We start from the raw sequence: 14,793 nt of genomic DNA, 5'->3' as shown, positions 1-14,793 counted from the left end.
AACACCTTTTAAAAAGGCCATTCAGATATTTAAAAGGGAGGGTACACACAATTTACACACAGCAACCACATGCTAAGACAACCACCTCTCCACTTTACCAACACGCCCACATTACAACAAAAAAATTATGTGCTAGATATGCAAATAGGAATTAAAACTTCTTACACAAAGTACAACTCATTTCATAACATACTTTCATATAACTACTCTTTAATAATTTTTAAAACAGAAAACTAAATTGCAATGCCTCCCACTCAAATATTTTCTCATATTTCACAGTTTATTATACAAAGTAATACCTCTATGTGGTTTCTAATGAAATTCCAAGTATTTTACAAATTATCCTTTGAAATGAATTGTTTTGGTAACTTGCCTATGAATTGTCAATAGAGAAAGAAATTTCTAATATTTTTGGAATTCTTCTTCTAGAAAGCTAAAAGCATAAGAACAACAAGCAATTATTTTTGTCATTCGTTTTGAAAGGGTAAGTATACAGATAATGCTTTAAAAGACAGTAAGCTGCAGGCTGGTACAAGAAAGCAACACTACTCCCCTTTCTTCTGAAAATAAAATATAAATAAATTAAGTAATACTTTTCAACTTAATTAAACTGAGTTTTAACAAAAGCCTTTAAGTTTGAAATAAGTCTAGATGGATCCTGCATAAACTTCTCATGATTCTGCATTCGCTAATCATACCTTAGAAAATTTCTTAAAATCAGCTGGGCGCGGTGGCTCAGGCCTGTAATCCCAGTACTTTGGGAGGCCGAGGCGGGCAAATCACGAGGTCAGGAGGTCAAGACCATCCTGGCTAACATGGCGAAACCCCATCTCTACTAAAAATACAAAAAGGAGCCAGGTGTGGTGGCAGGTGCCTGTGGTCCTAGCTACTCAGGAGGCTGAGGCAGGAGAATGGTGTGAACCCGGGGGGCAGAGCTTGCAGTGAGCCAAGACTGCACTACTGTACTCCAGCCTGGGCAACAGAGGGAGACTCTGTCTCAAAAAAAAAAAAAAAAAAAAAAATTCTTAAAATCTATCAGGTAATTTAGAAATATGGATAAATGTCCATTTGAAACAAAACGCTATTCATTTTTACTTGCTTCAAGCTTTACATTTTTCTTTATTTGGGAGCCTTTAATCTTAAGCTACCAGTAAGAATAGGACACCAAAGTGTAAAAACTTGCAACTTTACGACATGTTATAATGGGCATTGGTGTACTTCAAATATAATTTGTACTTTTAGATATATAAGATTTGATGTTACATGTCCATTATTCTGAGCAGGATTAGAAATGTGTCGTGAAGCCTAAAAAAGAACCATAAGAATTATTCTTTTATACAGCTTACTAGCTCTCTTTACATTATCTCAATTGCAAAAGCATGAATCTCTCTTCCATTGTCTCAAACATAAGCTAAAGCATATGTTTTAACAATTATGATTAACTGGAAGCAATGAAAGGGGGAGGAGGAATCATCACATGCTTTGTTCTACTGAGGAATCCAACATGTATTCTTCAGGTAATGACAGGGAGTGGTGCAGCAGCATTGCTCAAATGAAGCCCATGGGTTATGGAAAAGCCAAAGCTCTGTTAGAGAATGTAAGAGCTACCACTCACTAGGCAAGAACTTATCCAGAGGTTTCTCTATGACAGAACATGTGGAGTCTGAACTACTGCTGCTGCTACTGCCTGGAAAACAAAGAAATGAGCCCAACGGGAACCAAAGAAAGAGGAATCAAGAAAATGAACACATACACAGAGAAAAATTCAGTTTTGAGAAAAAAATTTTAAAGGACAATCAAGCTCTGTATTAAAGAACCAAAATTTACTTTCCTAAAAAACCAGTCTTGGTAGTTTATCCAATATTCTCTACTTTACAAAGCCATACAGAGGAATTAGAAAGTGTACTGCTTTAAGCAACTACTGTGGGCAAATTATACTGGTCACCTAAAGCCTAATCATTCAAAGGGTTGAAATGAGAAGAATAAAAAATAAATAAGTCATTTGGTGAGATTTTAGTCTATTGAAACTGTTTAGGTTGATAAGCTAAAGGAATGGAGTTTTAAAACTTAAAGTCATACGAAATATTATAGGAGTGATATATTAGCCTTCATAATAGGTTAGTCTGTCTCCACTTTCAGTCTCTCCCCACCAAAATATCAAACTATCAAATATGTTTAAGGTTGAATAGCAAAACTTTCAAAAGGCTCATTGAAAATTTTTAAATTTCTAAGCCTGGAAGGAAGATATATTACTGTTAAATATTTTAACATATTAAACAGTGGCATTTTTCTTTTTTATTTTTAACAAATCGGTTATCAGCTTCTGCTTTGAAAATAATCTACTCTGTGAAAAACTAGGTGTGAACAAAAAAAAATTTCTCTAAGTCAGACAAACATTTTCTGCAAAAGGACAGATAAGTGTTTGAGACTTCACAGGCCATACAGCTTCGTGCGAAAGCAGCCATAGAGCATAGGTAAATACATGAGCATGGCTGTTTCAATAAAATTTTATTTATAAAAACAGGTGGTCAGCTGGATTTAGCCAGCAGATATTTTGCCAAATTTTGCTATAAATCATTATTTTTCTGTCTTTTGAAGTTACAAAATCTTTACATAGTTTTTAAATTTGGGACTTCTAATCGAGCAGTGATGGGTTTATTTTCAGCACGATCATTTTAATAAGACAAACAAAATATGCACCAGCTTGAAAACAATGACCACATTAATGGAAGAGAGTTCTGAAATAAATATTTATGGTAAAAAGGTTTGAAATGTAGGCCATTATGTCTATTTCATTTGCATATTATCTATATTCTTATCATAATAAACAGTCTTAATTCATACTTGGCAACAAATCCTCCAACAAGGTGAGAATGAGAATACATTTTATAAAGAAAAAGAACTAAATTTAAAAAAGGAATTCCTCATACAAATTTACTATTTAAAAATTCAATGACTTTTAAAGACTAATCTTGTTTGCAGAAAAACTCCACATTATCCTAATTTCCTTAAAAAACTTAGGTTTCAGCCAGGCATGGTGGCTCACGCCTGTAATCCTAGCACTTTGGGAGAACGAGGCAGACAGATCACGAGGTCAGGAGATTAAGACCAGCCTGGCCAACACGGTGAAACTCTGTCTTTACTAAAAATACAAAAAATTAGCCGGGCGTGGTGGCATGAGCCTGTAGTCCCAGCTACTCGGGAGGCTGAGGCAGAAGAATCGCTTGAACCCAGGAGGTGGAGGTTGCAGTGAGCCGATATCACGCCACTGCACTCCAGCCTGGGCGACAGAATGAGACTCTGTCTCAAAACAAACAAACAAACAAAAAAAACTTAGGTTTCTAACACAGATATAAGTCCCTACATAAAACTAAAACCCACAGGAAATTTTAAAATGGCATACCCACTGTTATAGAGTCTTGCAATTCTAAATTCTAAAAAACAGAACATATTTTCAAAGTCAGCTATAAACGGATCAGTACAGGAGAATAAATGCAAAGTTAACCAGGTAAATGGCAAACACCTTCTAATTGTTATAATAACAACTAGATAATTGTTATCTAATATATTAAACAGATAACGGCAAAATAAAAGTCATGCACTCTACCACCTTGTGAAACCACCTAATTTCTACAAATTAGAATACTAATCAGAACTTACCCCTTCTTTTTTTCCTTTTCTCTCCATCTTCTCCAATCTCACCCTCTTCATCATCATCTTCCTCTGACCCACTGATATCAGAGCCTGATATTTCTTCTCCTTGGACAGAAATTTAATAGGATGTTTTTTATCCTGTACCAAGTCATTAGCTATTTAGGATATACCTATATCAACTTTCTTCCTTAGGTTTTTGTTACTGCAAACAACAAATTTAAATACTATTTAAATGCTCCTAGAGAGTATAACAGATATGCCAATCTCAGACATAGATAAGATGTACAAAAAGACTTTATTTTTAAAGTCTCTAAAGAGAAATTAAATTCTGACCCAATTAAAATTTCAAATCATTCTGGCTAGGCAAGGTGGCGCACACCTGTAATACCAGCACTTTAGGAAGCTGAGGCAGGCAGATCACTTGAGGCCAAGAGTTTGAGACCAGCCTGGTCAACATGGCAAAACCCCATCTCTACTAAAAATACAAAAATTCGCTGGCCGTGGTGGGCGCACCTGTAATCCCAGCTACTCGGGAGGCTGAGGCAGGAGAATCACTTGAACCTGGGAGGCAGAGGTTTCAGTGAGCCAAGATGGCGCCACTGCACTCCAGCCTTGACAATAGAGTGAGACTCTGCCTCAAAAAAATAAATAAAAATATTCAAATCATTTAGTTATGTATAATTTTAAATATATACATAAATTATGTGATAGAGTTACTAATTCAGTCTTTTTTTTTTTTTGAGACGGAGTCTTGCTCTGTCGCCCAGGCTGAAGTGCAGTGGCCGGATCTCAGCTCACTGCAAGCTCCGCCTCCTGGGTTCACGCCATTCTCCTGCCTCAGCCTCCCGAGTAGCTGGGACTACAGGCGCCCGCCACCTCGCCCGGCTAGTTTTTGTATTTTTAGTAGAGACAGGGTTTCACCGTGTTAGCCAGGATAGTCTCGATCTCCTGACCTCGTGATCCGCCCGTCTCGGCCTCCCAAAGTGCTGGGATTACAGGCTTGAGCCACCGCGCCCGGCCTACTAATTCAGTCTTTAAAAATGTGATCACTTTTGAGGAGCAATTTCTTCTAAAACAGCTTCCTGTTTAAGATTTCAAGAAAGATTTCAAGAAAGTCACTCAATCTGTATTTTTAAGAGACACAGAACTGTCATGTAACAGTGATCCCACTATTAGGACTGTATCACAAGATATTTTCAAAAAAAGAAATGCTTATTTGCACAAAGATAGTGCTAACTACTCATTAACTTAAAGATAAAAAACAAAAAAAAGGAATGATTAAGCCAAGAAAACAGATCAGCACTGTATCATCTTCATATTAGCTTTTTTTTTTTTTTTTTTTTTTTGAGGCGGAGTCTCACTCTGTTGCCCGGACTGGAGTGCAGTGGCCAGATCTCAGCTCACTGCAAGCTCCGCCTCCCGGGTTCACGCCATTCTCCTGCCTCAGCCTCCCGAGTAGCTGGGACTACAGGCGCCCGCCACCTCGCCCGGCTAGTTTTTGTATTTTTAGTAGAGATGGGGTTTCACCGTGTTAGCCAGGATGGTCTCGATCTCCTGACCTAGTGATCCGCCCGTCTCGGCCTCCCAAAGTGCTGGGATTACAGGCTTGAGCCACCGCGCCCGGCCCATATTAGCTATTTTTAAATGCCACTGTTTACATATGAAATGTCTAACAAAATAAAAGTAAGAGGAGAAAAAAGTAAAATATACCCTAATCACAACCAGGGAATAATTGTACCTGTAAGTACAAGATGGAAAGGAACACAGAGTATTGGGAGAAGGAATCACTGAAAAATATTTTGTTCTTTGGGCTTAGAAACAATGACATCTCGATAGTAACGAGCATAGCTAGTGCCCAAAACTGGGTTTGTAAATACCACTCTCCTACTAAAGGGACCAGAGAGAAGTTAATGATTTTAAGGTTGGGCAAGGAAGACACAAGATAAACCTTTTGTAGTGCCAAAAAGTAACCAAATGCTCAAAACAACTGAAGAGCACATGCTGAAAGAATACAGGAACTACTCTGAAGGATTTCCTAATAGCCAAAGCTGGGACAATTCAAGAAACAAAATAAATAATGATAATACTGGATTATAATCCATGATCTAAGTAAGGTAAATACTTGAATAAATAAATAAACGGGAATGAAGGGGCTGTTCTTCCTCACAGTAGAATCCTAAACACTAACCAAGAAGAAATGATGAGAATAGAAAATAACATCGAGCAAATGCCACAGGATTATTGTTGCAGGCAAGAACTATTGATGAATACTAAAAATAGTAGGAGAAAGTATGACAAGAAACAGGACCTTTGCAGTCTCAAAGTATCCCCAGTGAGATATTATTAATTACAAATGGAAAAAAAAAAACAATAGATTTGCAGTTGAGAAACTTTGCAGGGTCATTATAAAAGAAAAGTAGACAAGCCCAAATTAATGAACATTCAACAAATATATGACCAGTACTCTTCAAAAATGTCAAGATCAAGAAAGACCGGGGAATTGTAAGAGACTGAAGAACAAGTATGCTAGACATCGTCATTAAGAAGGCATGACAGGGCCGGGCGTGGTGGCTCATGCCTGTAGTCCCAGCACTTTCAGAGGCCGAGGCGGGCAGATCATGAGGTCAGAGGATAAAGAACATCCTGGCAAACATGGTGAAACCCTGTCTGTACTAAAAATACAAAAATTAGCTGGGCATGGTGGCACATGCCTGTACTCCCAGCTACTCAGGAGGCTGAGGCAGGAGAATCACTTGAACAGGGAGGCAGAGGTTGCAGTGAGCTGAGATTGCGCCACTGCATTCCAGCCTGGCGACAGACAAGACTCTGTCTCAAAAAAAGAAAGAAAGAAAGAAAGAAAGCAAGCATGTCAAATAAATGCAATGTGTGATCGTGGATTGTATCGTGGATCAGGAAAAAAAAGGCACTGGAAGGAAAACTGGCCAAATTTGAATAAAGTCCACAGATTAGTTAGTAAGACTGTATCGATGTAAATTTCCTGGTTTCAATAACTGTTGTATGCTTATATAAGATGTTAACATGAGGTGAAGCTGGGTAAAGGGTAGATAGGAACTCTCCATATCATGTTTGCAAGTTGTATTTAAGCCTAAAATAATTTTTAAGTTTAAAAATTATTCTTTTAATGCTATGCTTTTTTATTGTTGATATTATCAACTCCATTAACCAGATTATAAAAAGAAATGTCATAAGAGCAAAAATAAAGTGAAATGTATTAAAAACAGTATTATCATAGAATCCAGCAATTCCATTGCTGGGTACATACCCAAAAAATGGTAAAACAAGAATCTGAACAGGTATTTGTATACCCACGTTCATAGCAGCATTATTCACAATAGCCAAAAGGTGGAAGGAACCAACTGTCCATTGGTGGGTGAATGGATAACAAAATGTAGTATATACACAATGGAATATTATTCAGAATTAAAAAGAAGTCCTAACACATGCTACAACACAGATGACCCTTGAAGGCATTATACTAAATGAAATAAGCCAGTCACAAAAAGACAAATGCTGTGTGATTCCACTTTCTTTTTTTTTTTTTTTTTTGAGATGGGAGTCTCACTCTGCCACTCAGGCTGGAATGCAGTGGCATGATCTCGGCTCACTGCCACCTCCACCTTCCAGGTTCAAGTGATCCTCCTGCTTCAGCCTCCCAAGTAGCTGAGATTACAGGCGAGAGCTACCACGCCCAGCTAATTTTTGTATTTTCAGTAGAGATGGGGTTTCTCTATGTTGGCCAGGCTGGTCTCAAACTCCTGACCTCAAGTGATCCACCCGCCTCGGCCTCTCAAAGTGCTGGGATTACAGGCGTGAGCCACTGCGCCCTGCCAATTCCACTTTCATAAGATACCCAGAGCAGTCAAATTCACAGACAAAGCAGAATGGTTGTTGGCCAGGATCTAGGGGAAGGGAGGAATGGATAGATACTGTTTAACGAGTACAAAGTTTCAATTTTGCAAGAAGAAAACTGGAGACGGATAACTGCAGAACGATGTGAACATAACCCCACAGAAACGTAGACTTAAATGTGATTAAAATGGTAAACTTTATGTTGTGCAAGTTTTGCCACAATTTTTTAAAAAGGAAAAAATGCAGGCACTTGCTATAATATGGATGAACCTTCAACGTTCTGTTAAGTGAAATAAGCCAGTCACAAGAAGACACTCTGATTTTACTTATATGAGGTACCTAGAATAGTCAAATTTATAGAGACAGAAAGTAGAATAGTGGTTACCAGAGACTAGGGGGAGAAGAGAATAGGAAGTTACTACTTAATGGGCACAGCGTTTCTGTTTGGGATGATGAAAAAGTTCTAGAAATGAAGAGTGGTGACAGTTGCACAACAATGTGAATATACTTGATGCCATTAACTGTACACTTAACTAACAATGGTTAAAATAAATTTTATGTCATGTATATTTTACCACAACAAAAAAATGTAAAACATAAATTCAGCAAAATAAAAGTATGCACTCACCATTAACATCGCTAAGAAATTAAAAATCTTTAAAACATACTGGCTATAAATACCACCTAGTGGTCACATTTAAAATACCAAATTTCATTATCTAACAGTTCTCTTACTGCTTTTCCTCAATAACTTTACTTGTTTACTAAATAAGTACCTTCTCTAAACGTTTGTGATGCTGGCATCTCTGAATTTCACCTCTGATCTAGTCAGTCTCCTCACAGATTACAAAGGTGCTTTGAAACCAAAGCCCTCTGTTTACCTGGTTCGCGAAGGAGCTCTGTACCTATCAGAAAGGATCTGTTTCTTCCATTAAGGTGCAAGGAATCACTGAGCACTTAATGCCTGGGAAGCATCTCGCTCTCATAAATAAGATCTTCAAATTTTCCAACTTTCTAGCATCATGATGTTAGAAAAAAATTTCCAAAATAGAATCTCATGTTCAAATTTAGGTATGAAAGGATATTGTAAAGGTGACCTCATGCAATGCATTTTTCCTTATAGCAAACTTGGTTTACTCACGACTGTCTAACATCTTTCTTTACCTCAAACAATAGTGAGCCCATATTGACTGCAATGCCAGAATTCTGGTCATTTTCACCTAAATACATACATGGCAGAATTTGCTCTTATACAGAGACAAATAAACACTCATTCTTTAACAAGTGGTCATATGAAATCTATAAAACATCATGGGAATGTTTAAAAACCATATACACAAATATTATGTAATTTTACTTAAGCTTAATATGAAAATGCAAAAGTATATAAGTACCAAGTCACTTTCCAGAAATATTCATTTAACTACCAATGTTAGAGGCTCAAAAATGGTTTAATAGAGGGTTTTTGTTACAACACTTAGTGGTTCAACAACATATTTTTAGCCAGCATAAAGATTAATATTTTGAGAAAAAGTTACCTTCTTCAAGTTTCTTTTTCAGTTCTTCTATTTCTTTCTGGAACTGACGCAGCAAAGCATCTTTTGGATCTTCATTAATTCTAGCTTTATTTTTAATATTCTTAGCACGATTGGCATACCGTAATGTACTGATCGTTTCATCATAATTGTAATCTGCTGGCCCAATATTTGCACACTATTGAATTAGAAATATCAAACAAATCATTTTACACTTGACACAGTTAAAATTAACACTACCATTACAAATACGTCAAAAGCTGTTTAAAGCACATATGCATCCTTGGCCTTCTTGAAAATAAGAGTGACAACCACATGGGTTTCCAAACGACACTATTATGGGCTAATACACATGCGTGTACCACAGAAAGGACAACCACAAGTCAAAAAAAGGAAAATAATCAAGTTTAAAAAATGTGATACATATCAATTATTGGCATAAATTAGAATCTTAAATTTGCCTGATGTTAACTATATCACCAATTGAGTCTTACCATCATGGTTTTTGAATTTCCTCCTAAGGAATCTTGAAGAAGACGAGTCAATTTAGAGTTACGATAAGGCACATGAGTGCTTTTTCCATCAACCAAGGCAGAAATTACATTACCAAGGGTGGAAAGTGAAAGATTGATTTTTGTAGCTTCCTTTAGGCGCTGTCCAGTAGCTCCAGTTTTTGCCTGCCTTTCTGAACCCTAGCAAAAACAGAGATGAAAGTAAAGCTAAAATGTTTGAAAAAACAGAATATTCTTTCCAAGGTTTTATTAAAAAGTAATGTAACAGTAAAAACCCTGATATGATGCCTGAATTCACTTCAAAATAATATAGGAAGGGAAGAAGTGGGTGAGAGTACATGAAACAAGATTAGCCATGAACTAATTGTTGGAGTTGGGTGATCAGTGTATGGGGGATCACTATACTATTCTACCTACTTTCATTTACATTTAAAATGTTCCATAGTAAATAATAAACATACACAAGTGACAACTTAAAAATCATATGTAAATTATACCTTTTCACTTCAATTTTAATTCATTTATAAAATAAATGGATCACAAGAAAGAGTTATTCCTTAAGCAGCGTCTTGTTACTTACAGCAAGATCTACAAGATGGAGCTTCCCCATCCTGACATGCATGTTACCATCAATGCCTTTTTCACTGCATTCTATAGTAATTGTAAAGATGGCATGGGAACGGGAACTATGTTCATTCATATTAGTTGCACCAACAGAACCTTTAATAAATAAAGGAAATCCTTAAAAAGTGTGACAGAGAGTACCTTTAAAATAAATTAAACATCCCGAACAGTTTAAAATACTTAATTTTATCACAATCAAAAGCCAGAGAGCATGGCTAAACCCATAAAGGCATGAGTGTGTACTCAGCCATTACATGAAATTTATCTTATACTTTGTTGATAACAAACGAATTTGTAAGGTTTCTCATATTAAAGATGTAACTTTAGCAAAAAATAATTTCAATCCCAAGTAATACTACCTAAAAAATAGCTAATTTACACCCAAAATAACCACATTAAGTAATTGGGAAAAGTATTGCTGATTTAGCTGTCTAAAGAGAATTATGCATGTTGGTGTACTGTAGGAAGTAAAAAATAATAATAATAAAGGGAATTTTAGCTGGGCGAGAATTTTAGCTACTTGGGAGGCTGAGGCACAAGAATCACTGGAATCCGAAAGGTGGAGGTTGCAGTAAGCTGAGATTGCACCACTGCACTCCAGCTTAGGTGATAGAGTAAGACTTTGTGTCAAAAAAAAAAAAAGAATTATGTTCTGGGCATATAAACCACAGGAACACTTGCATGTATATGTTAGATAATACAACAATATTCAGTGCAGTATTAAAAAAAGGTAGATCTAAAGACATGGAAAAATGTCCATAACATATAAATTAAAAATAAAGCAAGTTAGAAAGGAATACATAATCCTACTTCTGTAAAAAAAAAAAAAAAAAAAAAAAAAAAAAATCCATTCAAAATATACAAAGTATTTGCATATGTGTAAATATATGAACATATTGTGTAAACAAAAAACATGTTTTTTTACAATAGACCTGTATTAGTTTTTTCTTAAATTCCAAAGTACTTTAAAAGCATTGTTAATTTTACTCAGTGCCAAAATTATCTTCCTGCTATATATTCATGCAGAACTTTTCTATGCCAGCTTTGATTTTAGAATTTAAACATTAAAGGGGTAGTCTTTAATGAAGAGACCAAAAGCTCCCACTACCTACCTGAGAATTAAATTAATTTCATTCTATGAATGAAATCTTGTGTTAACAATTTTTAATTAAATAACCAATAATTAACATATTTCTGGTATTTAAATTTTTTTAATAAAAGCATACAGAAAGCATAAAGTGAAAATTCCTGACATTCCTTTTCCCCAATTTTATTTCTCCTTCCCTAAAGGTAACCACTACTATCTGTCCTTTCATTTTGTATTTTATATACACACATGTAGACACAAACACACACACAGTGCCCAAATACATATATGGTTTAACAATTTTTCACATATAAATAAATGGGGTAAGGCAGTACATACACACTGTTCTACAATTTGCTTTTTTCCCCCACTGACAAACGTACTTTGAAATTCTTCCAGGTCTGTACAGGCACATTTAACTGATTGGGGTTTTTTTTGTTGTTTTGTTTGAGACAGGGTCTCATTCTGTCACCCAGGATGGAGTGCAGTGGCGCGATCTCAGCTCACTGCAACTTCTGCCTCCCTGGTTAAAACGACTCTCCTGCCACAGCCTCCCGAGTAACTGGGATTAAAGGCACCCACCACCACTCCCAGCTAATTTTTGTATTTTTAGTAGAGACGTTTCACCATGTTGGCCAGGCTGGTCTTAAACAAGTGATCCACCCACGTCAGCCTCCCAAAGTGCTGGGATTACAGGCATAAGCCACCGTGCCCGGCCTTTTCACCTCTAATTTCTAATTACTATTAGCTGCATCACCAGTACTAGGTTTGAGGCATCTGTATAACATTGCTGAAGCTTCTTACTCTTTAGACTAAAAACTTGACACAATTACTAAAAAGAACATAATATTTTAATTTAAATTTTGTTTTGCTTGTCAACAAAAGGGAAGCATTATAATGCCTACTTAATGCAGACTACTGGCCTAGGTTTTTTGGGTTTCTTCCAGGTAGGTTTCTTTAGGACAGAGGCTCCCTATTGCCCAGGCTGGTCTCAAACCCCTGACCTCAAATGATCCTCCCAGTTCAGCCTCCCGAGTTGCTGGAATCACAGGCATGAGCCACCGTGCGTGGCTATAGCTTAGGTGGGATCACACACTCTACTACTTAGTAGTTATAGTACTTAGACAAGTTACTTAAACTAAGTCTCATTTTCTTCATTCATAAAGTAAGAATTTAATATCTTCATAGTCTCCTGTGAGGACTAAGAGAGCATTCTTATAAAGCACTTAGCACAACACTCTCCACTAAGAGCTCAATAAACATTACCAATTTTACTATTATAGCTACCAAGAGACAGCTGTATAAGAGTTGCATAGATTGGCACTACTAAAAAGAAACAAAATTTTGCTTGGCATGGAAAATGATTTGTGCTATCTTTCATTCATATATGCTCTCTACATGGAAAATAATCAAAGTGGAACGGTTTTCAAGAAACCTAAAAATTCCATTCTCTACAGGGCAAAGTGCCATACCAAATTTGCTTCTAAACCAGCCTACTCAACACACAGATGCTTAATCACAATTACACGTATACTATACTTACGATTTTTGTGGCCTAGCGTCATAATTCTATCCATATCATCAGCATTATTTACCACATAAGCTGATAAATCTTTGATATAAACTCCCACATCAGGTCTTTCTTTAACCTAAAAAAAAAAAAATTAAGACTTCATACTATCTCAATAACTATCCCACAGTTATTTATTGAGGATCTCCTATGTGTTGGACACTCTACTAGACAGGGGGGATATAGCAATGAGTAAGATAGACACTGTTCCTACACGCATGGAGATGTCAGTCTATAGAAAAAACATACAAATGAAGAAGTACACACAAAAATTATTTTATTTCAATTGTGATGACATGAAGAAAAATAAAGAAAAAGTAGAGAACACTAAGCTAGTTAAGGAGATAGGATAAAATTCCCCAAGATGATGTTTAAGCTAAAATTTATTTAAATAAAAAGGAGGTAGACAGTCAATTGAGGTAGGAGAAGAAGAAAACGTGCAAGAACCCTGAAATAAGAAAAAACTAGGGAGTTAACAACTAACCGAAAAAGACAATGTGGTTGGAGAGAGCAGGAAACAGGGAAAAACAGGTGAGGCATCTGGTTATATAGGAAGGCAGAGACAAGTTTAGAATAGTTTTTGGTCTTTATGGTAAGAATAATTTGGAGAATTCCAAGCAACTGAGGGAAATAATCAGATCTACGGTATCAATGTTAAAATAGGATCTTTCTGTGAATTACCTTATGAGAATTTTTAACCAAATTTGAAAAAGACATTTAGGATGGATTTACCTAAAATACAAGTGGTGTTGTATAAACAAAATTCACTTTGAAGGTACAGAGTCACCTCTACAAACCAACAGAATGAAAAGTGAAACTGAGGCAGAAGTCTGTGGCTGCCAGTGGGAAAAACCATTCCACAGGTAGGAAAACCTCACAGACATCAAAGACAAACAAAAATGTGATAAACAATTCCAGGAGAAAAAGTTATAAGCGCAGACACTCAACATTCCAGTTGTTGATTTTCAATGTTGTGTGTGTGTGTGTGTGTGTGTGCGCGCGCACCTTTTATAACAATTGATAAGATACATTTACAAATTAGGAAAAATCCTTTATCTGTCATGGGATATAAATTAAGCCCTAATTTTATTAGTAGTAAAAAAAAAAAAAGTGTGATGATCTCTATAAACCAGTGGATTTCAGACCTTGCTCTGAAAAGCCCTAGAGGGTCCACAGTGGCACTGAGGGGGCCACTGTAGGAGTTTAGGGTCTTCAGTCCCAGAGAAGTTCTAAAGAGAAGGGCACTTTCATGAATTTTACACATTGAGCTTCCACATAAGGTCTGGTTTGATGAAAGTGTTTAAATGCTTTACACCTTTTAAAAGGTTTGAAAACTACTGGTCTATATCAATGCTTCTCAAAAAATCTGTGATAAGGGATGTATATATTTGTAATATGATAATTTTGTAAAATACAAAAATCATGCACTTGGATGCCATGGCAATGTCAAATTGCTATGAAAGTTTTTAAGCAACTACTCTCAGTTTTTGTATTCATTCTCACTGCAGACTGAAAACAGACATTCTTCAAAGTGACATCTGTCTGCAGACTAGTGGTCTTTTCCAATCACTATATGATACTAATTCAAAATTTGATTAATAAGTGTATTCAACTAATAACTGATTAAATATGAAAGATGAAGAAAGAAAATACAATTCCAAATCTGTGAAAGTTAAAAAACTGGATGGAAATGCTACCAAATAATTTTTATCATAAAAAACATAGAAATTCATATCTATGACAAACACAGTTTATAACAATGGATCTCAATGGAAGCAGTTACCCTCTTGTCCTAGAATGTTTTAGAAATTTGCGTAAGAGTTTCTGGTTCACTTGAGGACACTGTAGTATTGACAGGCAGGGACCAGGGATACTAAATATCCTGAAATAAGTGGGACAGTCTCACCCAGTGAAGAACTGTCCCACACAATTCTGAATGTC

At 36.2% G+C, this 14,793-nt stretch overlaps 1 protein-coding gene across 8 annotated transcripts in view; it reads right to left on the bottom strand.

Annotated features, from left to right (window-relative positions):
* The window catches only part of KIF3A (kinesin family member 3A), a 69,052-nt gene that overhangs the window by 40,415 nt on the left and 13,844 nt on the right, over positions 1–14,793 (bottom strand). For 7 of the 8 annotated variants that reach the window (XM_033181271.1, XM_033181272.1, XM_033181278.1 and 4 more), the window contains exons 5-9: positions 12,826–12,931; positions 10,152–10,291; positions 9,554–9,751; positions 9,063–9,237; positions 3,661–3,759 (exon numbers count right to left, since the gene is read on the bottom strand). In XM_033181271.1, coding sequence (XP_033037162.1) covers positions 3,661–3,759; positions 9,063–9,237; positions 9,554–9,751; positions 10,152–10,291; positions 12,826–12,931 — 718 coding nt within the window. Of the gene's footprint in view, positions 1–1,615; positions 1,688–3,660; positions 3,760–9,062; positions 9,238–9,553; positions 9,752–10,151; positions 10,292–12,825; positions 12,932–14,793 lie in introns of all 8 variants that reach the window. The other variant, XM_033181279.1, reaches the window with a different exon arrangement.

Source organism: Trachypithecus francoisi, unplaced genomic scaffold, assembly GCF_009764315.1.
Source record: "Trachypithecus francoisi isolate TF-2019V2 unplaced genomic scaffold, Tfra_2.0 Lachesis_group2, whole genome shotgun sequence".
Taxonomy (NCBI): domain Eukaryota; kingdom Metazoa; phylum Chordata; class Mammalia; order Primates; family Cercopithecidae; genus Trachypithecus; species Trachypithecus francoisi.
Note: the sequence above shows the minus strand (reverse complement) of the source record. Positions and strands in the feature narration are given on the sequence as shown.